The sequence below is a fragment of the Rissa tridactyla genome, chromosome 1 (assembly GCF_028500815.1).
Source record: "Rissa tridactyla isolate bRisTri1 chromosome 1, bRisTri1.patW.cur.20221130, whole genome shotgun sequence".
In the NCBI taxonomy this organism is placed as follows: Eukaryota; Metazoa; Chordata; class Aves; order Charadriiformes; family Laridae; genus Rissa; species Rissa tridactyla.
The window spans coordinates 215,537,410-215,555,228 of record NC_071466.1 but is presented as its reverse complement, the minus strand read 5'-3'; the positions used below and the strand labels follow the sequence as shown (position 1 = coordinate 215,555,228).

Genomic DNA, 17,819 nt, shown 5'->3' with positions numbered 1-17,819 from the left:
AAAAGAATATAACTTTCAGAATGGTCGTAAGTGCCACTTTTTTTATCTGAGGGTACTCACAACTTCAGGGATGTGAGAGGCCCTCATAACAAGGTTGGACAAACAGCGTTTGGCATATCCATTGGCCGCTCTCTTACAAGGGCAGCCCTGCACCGGGAGGTGGTGCACCTCCCGTCTGAGAAAGATCTGCCTCTGGGAACCAGCAGCTCTTGCCCTCCTGATCACCCTCGAACCCCTTTGAAGTCCTGTGAGTTTGACTTCTCCTCCTCCTCCTCTGCTCTACTTTCTGCTTGACACAGTGATACTAGTACATGGCATTTGGTATGAGTTTAGAGAGCATGAGACAAGCCCTGAGTGAATGACTCATGGTTTCTGGTCAGCATTTATTTCTACAAATACCTGTTCTGGGTGGAAACCAAGGGTAGTTTCCTTAGTTCAAAGTTTATCTTGGCATTTTTACTTTTCCCTAGGTGTCACCTCTCAGGATGTTAAAACTACAACCACTGCAAAGCCAGGACAAAATGAGCAGACCACAACTACAGGCACCAGCAAGACACAAGGGACCACCACCACAAGCACTCCAGGAAATCCACCACCTGCCCCTGCGACGTCACCTGCTGCAGTTCAAGGGCCCAGCCCTACAAGCAATCTGGGAAACGCACTGCCTGCCCCTGTGATATCACTCACCACTGGTCAAGGGACCACCACTGCAAGCAGCCCAGGAAACCCACCATCCATCCCTGCGACATCAACCACTGCAGTTCAAGGGGCCACTACCACAAAAAACCCGGGAAACCCACCACTTGCCCCCACGACATCGCCCCACCAGTCTCAGCGGGTCAGCTCTTCAATCAGCTCTGGAGCCTCAACAGCCACCCCTGCTGCAACCTCCAGTGCAGCCCAGCAGAAGACCAGTGCTCCAGCCAGCTCGGGAAGTTCAGCAACAACCACTGCTGCAAGTCGCGTCCCCACTCATGCAAGCAGCCCTACAGCCACCACACGAGGTTTAGGGACTACTGTCACATCCTCTCCCAGCGTGGCAGCTCAGGGAAGTCAGCCTTTGGACCAACTGACCAGCACTGCTGCGAGCACTGGAGTCTCAACAGGCAGCCTTGCCCCTGGGCTCAAGGACAATGGCATGTCTTCTCCCACATCTGTCACCAAGCAGCCTCACTCTTCTCCCAGTTCTCCAGGCCAGGGACTGACCTCTTTCACCAGCCCTGGAAGCATCGACACTTCTGTTACTCCTTTTGATGGATCCATCTCCCCCACCACTAGTAAAGCATCTGTGTCTTTACCACCTGGCAGCATCCACCAGGTCTCAGAGGCAACCACGCCGACTCTCGGAGCAGGTACCAGGAGACAAGAACCTTGATTTTTTGTGCTGGGAGGTCTTTTTGTGGTCTTCCTTTGGCTACCCTAAACACCTCCTGCCATTATGGGGTGTCATCACCTTGTCTCATTTTAGGACTTTCCAGCGTAGTTGTCTCCATGACAACTGGGTGTTTAGGTCCCTGTTGCCATCAGTGGAGTTCGAGTCAATGCAGTTAGTGAAATTCAAGGCATGAATCAACTAGCAAAGCGTAGACATCGGCTTTTGGATGGACCAAACTGTGCCTGAAGTTGCATCAACTGCAATGACTCAATCTTCAGTGACTGCAAAAGGGAGCCAGCAGCAATGAGTTCAGAGGTGGAGACTGATGTTGTGGAGTTGGTGAAACAGATTGACAGCACCCAGAATGCTGACTGTAGGAGATCCCTAGTTTGGCCGACAGCTTAATGAAGGCCATCTGAGCATGCATAGAAAATAAGCTTTAGATGACTAAGGAGATTTTGTGTAGACTCTAAAACCTCTAAAGAGTCTAAGCAGTTAGGCAGGATATTCGTCATTGCTGCAGGGGGTTTGGTTGCTGACTTCTGTCTAAGCAGCATTATGAGAGTCCATGTGGTGGTTAGGATCTTGCTGAACACCGTTAATATGTTTTCTCTAGACCTCTGGAGCTCTACAGAGCCACGTTCGTTTGTAAGTGTCCTGGTGAGGCACAGTCTAGGGTCCCCTTTGGCATTTCGTCTGGTAGAGTTTGTGGGGAAGCAATCACACCGTGGGACTGTGAGGGCTCCATGGAGCTCTCCAGACGCGGGTGGGATTGTGGGTCCAGCTCACATCTGGCCCTGAAAAAAAAAAGCCGTGATGACACTGCAGCCCTTCATTATCTTCCTCTGGAGAAGGTTGTTCTTGACCCAATTTACAGCTACCTGAAATACAGAAGCCACTCAAAAAAACATCTTCTTCCCCCTCAGCCCCCTAGTTCTGCCTTGCTGTCAGCATCATTAAATGGGTCGAGGTCTTAATGCAAAACCGTCTTCGCTGGCTTCATCGAAGTCATGTTTTGAGCATGTTCGCAGGTATTAGGAGGGGAAACGGGTGTCTTCATGAAGGATGTTTCCTTCCCCTCCTGCTCCACAGGACTGTTCTCCTTTAAAGGATGATATATGAAATTATGTTAATTCAAATTTGACCTCAAGCGTTGAGCATGAAGAGGTTTAAAAAACTTTTACATTTAATAAATAGGTGAGAGAAAACAAAAGAAACAGATGGCTTTGAAAATTAATTCTCTCCTGGAGCCTTCAGAATGTGTCTGGGAGAGAAAGATCCCTCGTCTTTTCTGTGGAAGAGGCAGGAGTCCCAAAAGCAAACAGGCTGTGAACAGGATGTGGCATTTTAATTCTCTTTGTCACCATTTAAAGATCAATTAGGAACCCAGGGACAGAGATCCATTTCTTCACAAGGATTCGGGGAGGCAGGAGGCTGCTATGCTCCTTGCACTACTCCCATCGCACAAGAAACTGCAAGATGCTACAGACGTTTACAAAGGTGTCCAAGATGATCTCAGGTATCTGGGACACCTGCGTGGGCCTGGTAGATGTGGGGCATGTGCCCCTCTGGAGGAGCAGGCAGGACCCCAGGCTGTCTCCCATAGTACCAGGCACTACTTCTAAGCACGTCACCCTGGGCTTCTTCCATAGCTGATGGAGATGCAGTTGTCAGTGGGGTTGTACGATGAACTCCATTCACTGGGAGACCCTCGGTAGCCAGCTCAGACAGTCTGCCTCTGTTGTAGAAACCTCCATGGAAGACACCCCAGATGAAGTGAAATGAGGGCCATCCCATTTACCCAGCAGTGCTCCTGTTTTAAGTGGTTACCCAGCTACCAACCCACACCTATCATAGCCTTTGGGTTCTTCTCTCCACAACAGTCTAATGGCTTTCAGCAGCAGAAAATACAATCTGCAATATTATTTTTTTTTTTTCATATCACAGTTAGTTAAAAAAAAAAAGGTAGAAACCCAAAACGTCTCCACAGTGAGCTTCAAGGCAGGGGTAGAGCTGAAAACTTATTTTCAGTTGCTCATGAACTGTGTCAGCTGCATCCTCTGTCCTGTATCAGTGCCTGTCTGCTTGTTTTTTGCTGCATATTGTGGACCCAGACCAGAGAAGCCAAGAGGTCGCATCTGCGTCAACCAAACCTACAGGTGCTGACCAGAGCCCTGCCAGCGCACGGCCATCAGCCCCAGCCCCGGGGGACCAGACAGCGAGCATCAGTACTGGCCCCCAGCACCCGAACGCTTCTTTCCAAAATGAGGTAATGACACCTATGGGAAGGTTTAGGTTCTTCATACTGATGATCCCATGTACACGTAAATCCTGCAGCGCTTGTCGCTGCACGTGTCTGTGTCAGAGAGGTCTGCTTTAGGAAAACACGAGGCAGTAGAATAATTCTAGATGATAGAATCATAGAATGGTTAGGGTGGGAATGGACCTTTAAAGGTCTTCTAGTCCAACCGCTTTCTCCTGTAGCTTTCCAGTGAAGAGACACGGAGGATGGAGGTGAAGGGGATTATGGCCTGGGTGCTGAAGAGGGAAGAAGTGAAATTTGGGAAGAGAGAGGGAGGCATTATGGAGAGCAAAAGCTGCCTTGGGGCAGATTTGGACATGACGAGAGGACAAAGACCACAATTCAGCATCAAATGTTCATGGATGATACTAGCAGAAAATGGTTTGGGAGCAAAGCGGGGGGGTGTCTCAAAACACGAGCCAAGATAACTAAAGTGCTAAGATGGAAGGATGGGGATCCTGAGCAAAGATGCTCATCTTTGGTAGGGCAGGACTTCATCATGGTCCACTGGCATGGATCTTCCTACTGCCTGAGCCCATTCCTGCTTTACCCCATACTGCAAATCCTAAACCTGGTTTGGGAAGTGCATTAGCAAACATCCTGCAGACAACTGTGTCAGTTATCTGTGAAAACCCTTTCCTCATATAAAGGGTTGAGTGAAGGGCTCCTAAGCCTGTCTCACCTCCATAAAATGGATCAGAGCTTCGGTTGGGGTGTCTCCTGCCTTGGTCAGTCCGTTGTATTAGTGACCAACTGTCTTTCCAACCTCTGTCAAGGATTTGAGAGTTGCTTTTCTTCTGTCTTTCTAGGTCATCTGTAAAGAACAGGTGCAAAATAACCAGCCCATGATGTATCTGAAAGAAGCTAAAACCTGTGTAAGTACCACCCTTTTGGACTTCTGTGTAGGATCAGCAGCTGTGTTGCTGTTGGAGATCAGCTTTTAACCTGTAGTGCTCTGAGCGTGTGAGCCTACAGAGATGAGAGTAATTTCATCAAAACAAGATGCAGTCGCTTTTGGGGTGTAAAATGGCAAATGCAAGCCCACACTCAGCAGTATCAGGCAGTGGGGGATATGGGAGAAGAGGCGGCCCGTGCGGTCATCTTCAAGTAGAAGGAACAGCTGAGACCACTGAGGTCTCAGAAAAAGAGCAATGGGAAATTTTAGACGGTGAAATTTCCCCTCTGCAAAGGCCTTTTTTGACTTTTACTTTTGCAGAGGGGCCAGAAGTTCATCCCAAAAGCCCAAGCAAAAAAATATGGAGTTCCCCTCCAGTTGTTGTGTTGGTGAGATCTTGCAACCTCACAGCTGGGCCAGGGTGGCATCCAACTGCAGAGCAACTGGGAAGCACAGCAGCCTGGAGTTTGGGACCCGTCTTTCCTGTAGGCTCCCTTTAGGTACCGGAAGACCGCTATAAGGTCTCCCTGGAGCCTTCTCTTCTCCAGGCTCAACAACCCCAACTCTGTCCTCCACATAGCTTTGCTGGAGCTGTGCTGGCAGGCTTTTTGGAGATGGGGATGGTAAGACTGGGAAGTGCTGGTGCATAGTGATATGTTGGCGAGCTAAGGGGTGGGCGGACATCGCGGCTTGGCATCATGCATTGCTCGTCTCTGGCCGCTCTGCTGGGCGATGGCGCGTTGGAGCTGGCGAGCCGTGGAGTCTGCCGGCCTGTTTCCCTTAGATTCCTCTGGGCATAATAACCAGCTGAAGCATTGTTAGTACAAAATGCCAATTATGCCTCGAAGCAGCTGCAGAAAGACCGCAAGGGTGCATCCTCCCATAGCATCGCTCTCCTCGGCTGCCAAAACGCCTCCCACCCGCTTGCCGTTAACTTTCCACTCGGCCCGTTCCTGAAAATTGCAACAAATTTTATGCCTCCCAATCCGAGCAGATAACAGAGAAATGGCACTATCTGGTTTCCCTGCTTTGTAGGCCCGGTAAACAAGTCTCTAGCCAAATCTTGACAGCAAAGTGAAAAAATCCTTTGCATTTTGCAACCCGTGGGAAAACAGGAAAGTGCGCGCTATAAGGAGAAGTGTTCCAGAAATGGCTCCAAACCCGGTCCGCAAGAATGAGATGGAGTCGTGCGGCGTTGTGCTGAAAGCTCAGCTCCAGAGAGGAGCCGGGGGAGCATCGAGGGCAACACAGGGACTCAGCCGTGGGGGATGTGCCCAGATCACACGTGGCAGGGGAGGGGGCAATGCAGGACACCCCCCGCCCCGCGCGTAGCTGGGGTCATGGGGCAGCGCTGGGGATGCAGGGTTGGGACTGCATCGGGAACCCCGCAAAACGGTTGGGACTGAACCCAGGAATTGCGGGCGGCACACCCCACTGCACCTCAGTTCCTCCAGCTGCAGTAAATTTAAAACTTAAAAAAAACCAAACAAGCAACCAAAAGCCCAAACTCTAATTGCCCCCCCACAAAAAAAATAAATGATGCCCAATACATGGCTGGCACCACTTTGTGGACCAAAGGAATTTTATGGGCTTGTTGGCTCCCAGCATCTTTCCTCTTCAGGTGATGCTTTTAACCAGCGCTGAAGTTCAATCCACGTTCCCTCACCCTCCCTTTTGCCCCTTCTCCTTCCTTTGATTTCAGCAGGATCTTAATGAGTTTCTTAACGAGACTTATTAGCTCGATGCCCTGTGTTACATAGGATGATTTTCCCAAGGTTCAGCTCACAAGTATATCTTCAGTTGGGTTTTTGTTGGCTGCTTGGGGTGCTCCAAGCCTCGGGATGGATGGATGGATGGATGGATGGATGCTCTGTTCCTCATCCCAACCCCTAAATGAGTTAGGAGAAAGAAGAGGTGACCATGTCAGAGATGTCTGGTGTCCCCTGAGCTCTGGTTGAGCCACAACCCTGTGGCCACTTCCCAGGGAGCCAGTGTGGCTCCTCCATCGTGTCCCCAGCTGGGATGCAGATGTGCCCAGCAAGCTGAGTCAGAGGATGCTGAGGAGGAGCACAGCCTGCTCCAACTGGGGATGCAAAAGCAACAGTAGGACCACCTGGACCCGCACCCAGTTGCCTGAGAGAATTTGCTGTGTGACACCTACCGAGCTGGGGACAGCAGGATGGTCCCCAGAGCAGCTGGAGGGACCCCCATGCCGAGAAGGGTCGCGGTCCCCCTCACCCCGTCCAGCTGGCGGGGGCAGTTTGTTGACTCAAGTGCTGTTACCTCATTCAGGGATGTTAGTTTTAGGTCCCCGCCAGTGTGGGAACCGGATTCGAGCTGCTCGGCAGCGCCTGTCAACTCCAGCCAAGGAATGCGAGCGGCTCCGGCGGTGGGAGGGAAGAGCTGCCAGGGCCGGGGCACCGCCGCCGGGGCATCCCTGCTGGCTGCAGTGGGACTTAACCGTGCCCATCTCCAACCCTGGAAAGGGTAAATCCCTCCAGTTCAGCCTCAAAAGCGGTTTAGGCGCCGATTGCTCTATAGAAGCGAAGTGGCTCAATGCTCAGCTGGGTTTTAGCGTCACATCTGATTTCCCTTCCCACCCAAAAAAAAAAAAATAAAAAAATTTAAAGGTCTTCCCCCAACCCCCCCCAGGGTGGTAAGAGAAGAAGTGGGTTATTAAGGGCCAGAGGAAGGCAGAGCTGTGGCAAAACCTGGGGAAGGAGGATGCAGGGAGGCAGCAGAGAGGCTTTTCGCGCCTCTGCCCAGCAGAAAGCGCTGCACGGGCAGGGACTGATAGACTGCAGGACTGTTAAAGCGTAGGAGCACAACCCAGCGTCCGAAGATGATAAAAACACCACCCCGACCAGGCTGTAACCCTCTCCTCCCCATCCCACCGGGGACGAGCTTTCTGGGGGTCTCTGCCTTGCCGAGGTCTCCTCTTGCTGCCCATGGGCTGCCCTGGCCCAGGGCAGGTTTCCCATCCAGCTCTTTTCCCAGGGATGCAGCTGGGATGGTGCGGACTCAACGGAGGGGCCCGGGGGAAGCTTCTCCTTGTGCAAAGCGAAAGGACAGGCAAGGGCCAGCAGCGGTTCCCAGGGATGGCCGGGGCCTCACGATGCTGAGCTCACCCTCGCGCTGGGACGGGGACCGGTCTTCCGCCCCAGCAAGTGCATCCTGTCTCCACCGCCACTTCCCAAATATTTAGATAAGATGGGGTGAGATTAGGTGCCTTCCTCAGTCGGGTGGCTCCCGTCCTTGCGGTGTGGAGCAAGCGGGATGCTGCTGGCCATCAGCGTGAGCGGGACCTGGCACGGATGGCGTTGCAGAGGGAGGTTTAAGGTCCATCCCAGCCAGGGCACCTCGTTCCAGTGTGCACGGAGGACTTTCGGACACAGGACCTGTACAGACAGGACCTTGTGCATCTGTGCGCAAAGGACTTGTGCATGCACAACCTGTGCACATAGGAGCTGTACACACGGCATCTTTGAATGTAGGACCTGTGCACGCAGCATCTGTGCGTGCAGGAGGACGATCACCTCCACCTTAATGAGCTCCCAGCTGCTACGAAGCATTGAGTGGATGTAAAACACCTCAGGAACAGCTCAGAGGGGTCATGGGCTCCATCCATCCCTCTACCATCTCTCCAGGCTAACCCCTCCAGGGACGGTCCAGTTTATCTGAAAGCAAAACACTTTCTCTTGCCTCTGCGGAGCCACAGAGCCATGGGGAAGCCCTAGGGAGGACAGGGACCCATGTTGGTGGGGACAGAGGGTAGAAATGTGGGTAGGAGAGCTGCAGATGCCTGTGGGTGCACAGGGGGTGCTGCACAGCCCCATCCTGCTCCCGCTGCGGCCCCTCATCCTCCGCCGGCCCCCCCGTCCTGCTTCCCTCGGGGACCTGCTATTCCTGTAACGCCAAAAGCTGCAGCCCTCAGATAAGGCCAGCGCAGGGCCCCAGTGAGGAACGGCAGCCAAGAGCTCGGCTTCTCATAAAGAAACTACTTTTAAACTTTTCCTGTTCCCTGGGAGGGCCGGCGGCGGCCGGGCGGTGCAACGGGATGGGGGAGGATGGGGATGGCCACAGCATCCCTGGCGGTGGGGCAGGGTGCTCCTTGACAATCCCCAGATGGGAGGATGGTGCTGAGCCTTTGCTGTCACCACAGGCCGAGTGGAGGATCGCCAGCGTCAACATCTCCTTCTTCGAGAGCTTCTGCTCGACGGGCCAGCACGCTTTCAATGCCAGCAGGGAAACGTGCACGGTGACGCTGAGCTCCCCTGAGCCCCGCTCCCAGCGCTGGGCTGTGCAGGCGGTGGTGCACCGTGAGTATGATCCCACCATCCTGCCCCAAGCAGGACGGGATGGGGTTGGCATTGTGGATCCTGTCACAGGGATGCAGCCTGAGGCTTGGCAGAGCCCTTGGGGTCTGCTAGAGCTTGGCCAAGGGGCTCTGTTCCTTGGGTTGCCCCATCTCAAGAAGCTTGGGAGAGGCAAAACAACCCCAGAAATGAGCTTTGCTCCCCAGTGAATGCACCAGATCCCTCTCCCATCCACGATAAGTCAAGGCTCTAGGAGGAAAAATTCCTCCCATGTGGTTAAAAACCAGTGCCTTCCCCAAGGGACCACAGAGGGGAGTTTCTTGCCCACATCAGAGCCCAGTTGTTGCTTTAGCTGCAGGGTGCTGGGAGGATGAAGGCGTCACGCTACCCTAGCTCAAGGGGGAGGAAGGACTGAGCCCCATCCTCCTCCTCTTTGTCATCAGGGCAGGGTAGGGGATCCAGCCTCCAGCAGCTGACCATGAGCAGGGCAACTCGTCCCTGGGGACTGATCCTGCACCACTCCTGCATGCCCTGAAGTAGCCGGTTACAGCCCCTTGCTGGTCCCACTGGCAAATTGCCCACCAAAGCAGAGACGCCCATCAGGGTCGGCACAGCCCGGGATTGGGGGATGGTGGGGACTGGGGTCCCCAGGACTGTCCTCCTGCCAGGAGAAGAGATCCTGGCTTGTTACCTGTCTGTGGAGGCACCTGCAAGGGTTGGCTCCATGCTCACACGTCTCCATCCACCTCCTGCAGAAAGGGGGTCACGCCACTGACCCGGGGTGATGCGTTGAGGACCCACCTACCCTGTGCTCATTGCAGCCTCTTTCTTTCCCCAGTCCCTCTAGACCCTGAAAAAGTCCTTGAGGAGCTGAAGGAGAAGGACAAGTTAGAGGAGGTAAGCAGGTCCCTGGGCACAGCGCAGCTTCCCTGCAGATGTCCCCCAAGGTGGGAGGCACGGGAAGCCCTCCTTGGGCCCTGACCTGTCCCTTCTGTGGCAGCTCGGCATCACCAACATCACCTATGACAAAATGGAGAGGGAGATGATAATCAACGATGAGTTCAGCACACCCCTGATCATCACCATCGTCACCCTGGCCGGCTCCTTGCTGCTGATCGCAGCCATCTATGGCTGCTGCCACCAGCGCTTCTCCCAAAAGAAGGACCAGGTAAGGTGGGAGGGGAGTGGGACAGGTACCCTGGGACCTTTTTGTCCCAGAGGCATCTTCAGGAGATGAAGAGCATCAACGTTGTCATCTCTGATGGTGGAGACAACCTGGCTTGCCCAGCAGGCACCACCCTCACGTGTTGCTCAAGGGGTGCCCAAGTGCTGCAGATGCTCCAGAGGGGCAGGAGCTGCCCTTTGGGGGTGTCGGGGTGTGGGGCAGCCAGGATGAAAACCAGGGAAATGAGGGGCTGGTGGCGGTGGGGTACAGCAGACCCATCCCCACTGCCACCCAGGGCACAGGGCAGCTGAGCAGCATCCTCGGGTCGTAATTTTGACAAGAAAGGCTTTCTTGGCATAAAACCTTCCTCCAAACCCACCTCAAAAAAATTCTCAAAATACCTTTATGAGTAGGGCTGGGTGCCCAGCATCGCCCCGATACCTTCCCAGGGATACCAGGGAGCCTGCAGCTGTTTGCAGGGTGGGAGGACGGCAGGAGAACGGCCGCAGGAGGGTATCGATGCCGTACACTGCACAGCTCAGCCTTTAGGAGAGCTGGGCCAGGGCCAAATCTGAGCAGCGGCAGCAGGATTTAAGGAAGAACAGACACGGAAAAAAAAAAATAACAACATTTTTATCTCAGGAAGCAATTCTGGGTGATTTTAGTGTAGCATCCACCTGCAAGGACTGGCCGTTCCCATGCCCTGCGGTGCTGGGGAGGGAGAGCTCTGCCACGTACCCATGGCCCCTGCTGCTCTTGCTGAGGATTTAGCTCCGGAGGAGAGACTGCAACAGAAAAGGGGGAAAAAAAAAAAAAAATGAGGCCAAATGATACAATAAGGGTAAACCACCCTCCTGATGGAGAAGCAAACCCCTGGGTACTACTTTAAGTTGTTTCCCCCCAAACCAGCTCATCCTTCCCAGTGGGTCCCAACCCAACACTGGGAGCCGTCTGAAGGCAGGGGATAAGGCATTATTCACTAAAATGTTTGCAATCTAACAGAGACGAATACAGGAGGCAGGGAAGAGCAAACCAACGCCAGCGTCAGACTTGTTTTTACAAGGCATGATTTTTTTTGGGAGGGAATGGGGAAGGATGCAAAACCTCGATAGATATTTGACCTCCGCTGTGCTCCCCTTGGAGCTTATGGGGTTTCGCAGTCAGGACATCCCTCAGCTGAAATCTCCCTGGTCAGGGTGAAAAACATCCCAGCAGGGACAAGGATAAAACTCTTCCCCCGTATTGTTCGGAAAACAGAAATTACAGGTATTTTTAGTGATGGGAATGCGTGTCCCTCAAAAAACATGGTGCAGAGGAACAGGTGCCAGCCCTGGCTGGATGCTCTGGAGGTAAATACCCCCCAGTCACAGGGCAAGGGAGTGAAACCAAAGCAAGGGACGGCAGTTCCTCGGTCCGGCTCTTGCTCAGAGCAAGGGAAAGGATCTTTTTCCAAGCAGTTGCAATAGGCTTTTTTAAAATCAAACACGTTTCTCTTTTCTGGATTTGGTTTGGGGTGGTTTCTTTTGTTTTCCTCCTGCTTCTTTTCCAAAAATGACTTGAAAGTTGTTTTTTTTTTTTATTTTTTTTTTTTAATTTATTTTTCTCCAACCCTCCCCTCCCCTTCTAAACCCTGCTGTTGTTTTACCTTGGAAATAACCAGCACATCCACCCTGATCTCCCCGGGTTTGATGATGGACATGTGGCCCTGATCTTTAATGTGAGTTCCAACACAGGGATCGGAGGGGCGGGCACTGCATCTGTAACACCCCCAGCTCTCATCCCCAGTGCTTGGTAGGGTTCAATAGCTTTTAACAGGACTAAAGCCTACTAAAGCCCAGCTTTAAAGCCCCCTTCCCCTTGCTGCACGGCGGGGGGGTGCCTTGCCACAGCAGGGAGAAAATGCTGCCCGAGCATCCATCCATCCATCCAGGGGGCGTGCCAGTAACTCCACGGGGCGAAACAGCCCCTGCGAGAGCCCAGGTGCCTCCTCTGCTTTCGAGCATCCCGCCCCGGCTCCACCATTCCTGCCCGCATCCCCCCCTCACCTTGTGCAACCAGAGGGACCCCCCCAGCAGCGCCTTCGCAGCCCCCCCTGCTAGTGCCAAGCCCTGCGGTTTTGCTTCTCCATCCCTTTCCTTCTCTGTGGATTCCCTCCCACGCCTGTCTCCTGGCATTTATTAGGAGCACTGTAATAAATCAAGCTGTAAATCCAGGCGGATTTTAACACGGGTGCCTAATGAGAGCCCTGCACTGCCAAAAAAAAGACTGACAGAGGACTGCAGCTCCCCGGTGAATCCCTCCAGGGTGGGATGGGGATGAAGAAGTTGCCGTGGCAAATGCAAAATTGGGATGGGGGCTGCTAGGCTGGAGCCTGGAGCACGGCGTACCAAAGGACCAGGGTGATGCAGTGCCTGATTCATCCATGAATCAGCCAAAACCACACATGGCCAAAGGGAAAGGGCTGGGAGGGGCTATTCTTTCCCTGCTTGTTTTCTACCAAGAGATCCAGAATGAGGAGGGACAATGCTTATGGAGGGGCAAATGGGTCATCAGAATCTGCAAGGTGAGAACTGGGTCGAGGAGAATAACAATAAAGCAGCTAAAAAGGGACGGGGAGGCAGAAAGGGGAGGGGAAGGATGGAGTTACATTGGGAGGAAGGAGTGAGGATGCAGGGTCAGGGCGAAGCAGCGATGCTCGGCCTTCTTCTCAAGGTCCCGGGGGCATGGAGCCACGGGTCCATGGCCAGGCTGAAGCTGGCAGCTGCTCCTGCAGGTTTTCCACGTGTCTCTGGCTGTTCTTTGCTCCTTCCCACCATTAGCAGAGTCTCTCTTGCCAGCTCTATGCTATCCCTTTGCTGCGCTGGCACTGACTGCAGCTCCCAGCCTCAAACTCACCATGAAAGTTCCTATATGTAGTTACATACATCTATACGGGGCAGCGACCGTGGCTGGCTGGGAGGTGACAGCCCCAAGGTGGCACACACAGCATGGCCAAGCTGTTTTTCACTGGGGTTTCTGGCTTTTCTTTCCTCGCAGCAGCGCCTGACCGAGGAGCTGCAGACGATGGAGAACGGCTACCACGATAACCCTACGCTGGAAGTGATGGAGACCTCCTCCGAAATGCAGGAGAAGAAGGTGAACCTCAATGGGGAGCTGGGGGACAGCTGGATCGTTCCTCTCGACACCCTCATGAAGGAGGACCTGGAGGAAGAGGAGGACACGCATTTATAGGATACAGAACTCGATCAAGCAAAAAACCACCACACCACACCCAAAAAAACCCAATCCCATAACCCCTACACACACACATGCACACAACTCCAAAACAAGGCAAAACTCCCAAACAAACCCCAGAAAATCCCTTAATGAACGAATCATGGCCCCTCGTGCCATCATGTGGGGTGCAGGACGGAACAAGAAGGGACATGAGAGGACACCTCCAGGGCGCAGTGTCAACACAAGCCACCATGGTGGCCTCATCTGGATGAGCATCATCTATCACCTGCAGGCACTCAGCAGGACCTATCATGCCAGACCTGACCAGCCGTGGGCAAAGAGGGTGGCTTTGCTCCCAAAGAGCTGCTGGTGTCTCCTCCGAGCGTGTCCCCTCCCGTCCCACGTCTGACCACTCCAACCACAGCCTCCTGCTATCGAGCAACTCAAAAAATAAGAAGAAAGAAACGTAAATAGGATGGGAGAGGGAGCACAGCTCCCAACAGCAAACCGGCACCTGGCAATTAGAGCTAGGAAAATCCTCTGGCCCACGCAGTTTAGTCATCGCTCTGCCCTCCCCGACACAAAACGCCCAGGTATCGAGCGGAAAAAGCTGGAACAGCCTGTTCCTTTTTAATCCAGTTTCCATCCTCTCCCCATAAACTGCTGGCTAAAAACGCACAAGAGCCCCACGTTGTGCCACGGGCAAACGAACGCATCCAGACCCGGCTGGACGAGCCAAGTGATGCGCAGTCCCACGCCACCGCCAGCTGCGCTGCGAAGGGCTGCGGGACGGATCCTACACCCGCTGGGAAACCAGGAGAGGCACAGCAGCTTCTTGTATTGATGCAAAGGGGAGGGAGAAGAGGAAAAAAAAAAACAAAAAACAAAAAGGAGTAATTCCTTGAGATCATCCCTCCTAGGAAGGGCGTAATGAGACCAAGAGCGATGCCTGGTCACCAGCCCAGGCACGAGGTTGGGGGTTTCGTGGTGCAGGAGCCCAGCTCCAGCGCAGACCAGCTCTGCCGATGCATTGATTGCCTTCCAGTAATTACGCAGCAGCATCTTGCGGCCCACATCCATCCTTCCCTGAGACCGTGGGTTACGTGCAGCGTGATGGTTTGTGATTTTTGTGGTCATGTTTTCCTGCGTGAGGAGCAGAAGAGATAAAAGAGCAACAGAAGCACGAGCCAGGCAGCTTGGTGGTATTCAGAGTTTTCCATTGGTACAGCCCTTGGTGTTTCCTCCCCACGAGGTTTATAAACTCAGTCCACATCCTCAAGCTTTTCTTCAAAAGCAGGTAAAGTAGCAGAGACCTGCAAAGGAAATTCCGGCTCAGCAGCAAAGCTGGGACTGACCTTCACCCCGCAACCCTTGGTTTCTTGTCCAGGTCTCCCTTTGCTGCAAGTCTTTAGAGGCACGGAAAAAAAACCAAACATGCAGGAGCAGAAACAGGCTGGGCTGAGGCCCTTTTGGATTTTCTACTCCCCATCACAGCTCCTAAATGGCTCTAAAAGGATTTGGAGAGTTTCACACCTTTGGCCAGGCTTCGGTGAAGCAGCTCAGCCCCGGCAGAGCCACAGATCAGAGCTGAGCTCCATACTCCAGCACAAAGGGAAGAGGACCAGAAGGTCACCTGGGGAAGCGCATCTCCCAGCACATGAGGATGGTGGTGGTGGTCCCAAGCCCTCTGCAAACCAGAGGAGCTGCAGATGAAGAGCGATCCCCCAGCACAGCCCTTCCTCTCCCCTGTATTCACCAACGCACGATGGGGTGATTTCCTTCAGGCTCTGCCACCAGGTCAAACACGATGGGGATCTGCTCCCATGGCCATCCTGAACGAAGGGAAAAGCAGAGCCAAGCAATGGAAAGCTTGGAGAAAGCCAGGTCGAGCCAGTCGTCGGGAGAGGGTCCATGGAAGAGAGGGTTGGGGTGGGTTGCTCAGCCTCAGGACAGAAGCCGGCAGAAGATGTGTCTTCTCAAAGGGACTGGCTCTTCTCCCTTCTCTCCTGCATCAAAAGGCAGAGTTTGAAGTGTTCAGACCTATATATTTTTGTATGTAAATATTCCTGCTATTCATTAGCGATGTATTCAGCACACTTCAGTTACCTGTGCACTGCACTACGGGGAAGAAGTTTGGGGGGCGGGGGGGGGGTGGTTAAAAAAAGAAAAGGAAAAACAAAAGAAAGAAAAAGCTAAAGGCCAGTCTGGTAGGGGATCAAAATTCAACGCCAAGCAGGAAAACACCTCTCACCTGGATAACCCCGCTCCATGGCTTTGTCCCCCAGCTCCAGCAGCATCGAGTTCAGCTCTTTAACGTTGCAGCAAGGCTCGAAAAACTGGTCCGGGTGTTTGCAATTGCTTGCGTGAGCACGTTTGCTTCCCAGTCGCCCCGAGAGATGAGTGGCAGGTTGGTAACCTCGAGTTTCTGCCCTTCGCTGAAAATAAATGTGTCAAAAACGCGGGGCAGCAGCAAAGCTTCGGCCGCGGGAGCTGGCGTTGCCCTAAGGATGCCCCCGGCAGAGCATCTCCAGGCAGTCGGGTTTGGCATGTGCCTCAGATCCCCCTTCCCAGCAAAGAGACGCCAAAGTGCTTTAATGAATCAGGTCCAAAGACTTTCCAAGAGAACCCTACGAAGGCTTGAGATCAAGCAACCTTAAATCTTTCCGAGCAGAGACCAGTGATGATATTAACAGCTCAGCAAGTGCTTATAGTGATTTATATTTGAATAGGAATTGTACATTTATTTATTTTTCCAGACACCATATTTTTAAACCACTAATATTTTATAGTAGATTTTCCTTCCCCTATTTAAAGAACTATTTCCATGGGAAAAAAAATAAAAAAAGCAGTACGTTTTTTATGTTGAGAACATTCTTTTTGAAAAAAAAAAAAATATCAGGTAGGAAATGCAGCGATGAGCATCTTTGGCCTTAATCCTTCCCTTCGTAGACTGTAGCCATAATTGTTAGACCAAGAAGAAATTTAAAAAGAAATTAAAAAAAAAAATAAACCTACCCAGGCATTTCCTCCCTCCCTGCCCCTCCTCCCTTCCCCGCACTCCTCTTCTCTCCCCCAAAAACAGCTTTAACATCCGACACGTTGTACAAAGAGATTATTGCTCTTACCTTTTTGGTGAGAGTTTTACAAGCAGCTCAAGATGTCCTTGCAAGAGACTTTTCTATTTTCAGAGTCACAGGGAACGTGTAAATATTTCAGGACCATTTATCTTCCGCTCACGGTGCCACGACCCAGCTGAGGTGACTGTTGCCTACAGAAGACATGGAGGAGAAGACATAATCCATAAGGACTTGCAGAAGGAGAACCTATTTCCTAAGGTGGCTTCCCGTTGAACCTTGCACATATACTAGAGCTCTTACGTACTGTATAGCAGCATCTCTCACGGGGACAGGAGTCTGATTTACACTGGAATTTACTGAGGAACTGGATTGTAGAGATTATTCTTGCATTTTCCTACAAATATATTTTGAAAGCATCATGTATTTCTGTCAATAAACATTCTTATGTAAAAGACCTGTTTCTTGGCTAAGTGGAAAGGGGTGGGAGGAGCAGAGCTTGTGCTTGAGAGCCACAACTAGCCCTTACGTAGATGTTACAACTGTGGTTTGAGCTTCTCTGGAAACCCAGCACAGGCTCTGTGTAGTCCTGCTAGCAAGAACACGGGAAATTATTAAAAAAAGAGGGTGTAAAACCAACCCAGGCTTTCAGAGGTAGCCAGCCATGGAGGAGCTTGTATTTTTCCCATGCAGAAGAAAGTAGGATAGTGGTGAAAAATCTTTCCCTTAATTGAAAAAGTAGAAAACCCAGAGGGGTGGGATGCTCAGTTGATGCGGGTAAGGGAAGCCCCACCACAGCCAGGGCACCTCTTTGAACTGTCGGTGGCTTTAGGCTCATGTTGGCAGGAAGGGAGATGGAGAGGGAGCTTGCCTTTATTTCTGCATTTCATCCTCACTCCTGGCAACCTCTCCTTGCACTTCGGTCAGGCTGCGGAGGAGGGAATGGAACCTCATGCCCCTAAGCCAAAGCAGCCTAACGAAGGAGGGCCGTCAACAGCAGGGTCAGCAGCAGCGTGGGCAGTTCAGCATCTCCGTTTGCCTTCAAGTGCCCAAAATCAAACATTTTGTCCCAGGTTAAGTTTCCACTTATGCAAAGGAAGAAGGAAAAAAAAAAAAAAAAAAGGAATTTGGTTTGACTCAAATATTAGAAGTGGATGGTTTGCATCAGCCCGTGTTCTAACTCCGTGTTCCTCCCCAATAAAAGTCCTTGCAACTGCTAAGCAGACGCTGGATTTATGGGATACGGACCCAGCCCATTGCTGATGGCAGGGAACAGGATATTTTCTCAGCTGTTGTGCAGCGCAGAGGGACACGGCAGGCTCCTCCGGCAGAACAGTCCCTGCCGCCCAGATGTAGCGCTCCCCCGGTTTCACAATTTCTGCACCGTCGAGACCTTCACAGACTTTTCCCCCCCGCCCCCCCATTCTCAGAAGCAAGCGATGTTAGAACGAACAGATCTTAAGTAAACACCCTTGC

General features: G+C 52.4%; 1 protein-coding gene and 1 long non-coding RNA gene across 6 annotated transcripts in view; one reads left to right on the top strand and one right to left on the bottom strand.

Moving 5' to 3' along the window:
* The window catches only part of PODXL (podocalyxin like), a 42,888-nt gene extending 29,604 nt beyond the window's left edge, over positions 1 to 13,284 (top strand). Inside the window, exons 2-9 of one of the 4 annotated variants that reach the window (XM_054212043.1) lie at positions 471 to 1,352; positions 3,490 to 3,644; positions 4,487 to 4,552; positions 8,735 to 8,891; positions 9,727 to 9,785; positions 9,889 to 10,056; positions 11,714 to 11,770; positions 13,093 to 13,284. In XM_054212043.1, coding sequence (XP_054068018.1) covers positions 471 to 1,352; positions 3,490 to 3,644; positions 4,487 to 4,552; positions 8,735 to 8,891; positions 9,727 to 9,785; positions 9,889 to 10,056; positions 11,714 to 11,770; positions 13,093 to 13,284 — 1,736 coding nt within the window. Of the gene's footprint in view, positions 1 to 470; positions 1,353 to 3,489; positions 3,645 to 4,486; positions 4,553 to 8,734; positions 8,892 to 9,726; positions 9,786 to 9,888; positions 10,057 to 11,713; positions 11,771 to 13,089 lie in introns of all 4 variants that reach the window. The other 3 variants (XM_054212033.1, XM_054212062.1, XM_054212052.1) reach the window with 3 other exon arrangements.
* LOC128913822 (uncharacterized) lies at positions 10,714 to 16,283 on the bottom strand. Of its 2 annotated transcripts, none has more exons than XR_008468076.1 (3): positions 15,521 to 16,283; positions 12,701 to 15,275; positions 10,714 to 10,838 (listed from the first exon to the last, which is right to left on the bottom strand). It is a non-coding gene; the product is annotated as an uncharacterized LOC128913822 (long non-coding RNA). The 2 variants fall into 2 exon arrangements; XR_008468077.1 differs by having other exon boundaries at positions 10,716 to 10,838; positions 12,978 to 15,275.
* Positions 16,284 to 17,819: the final 1,536 nt, after the last annotated feature.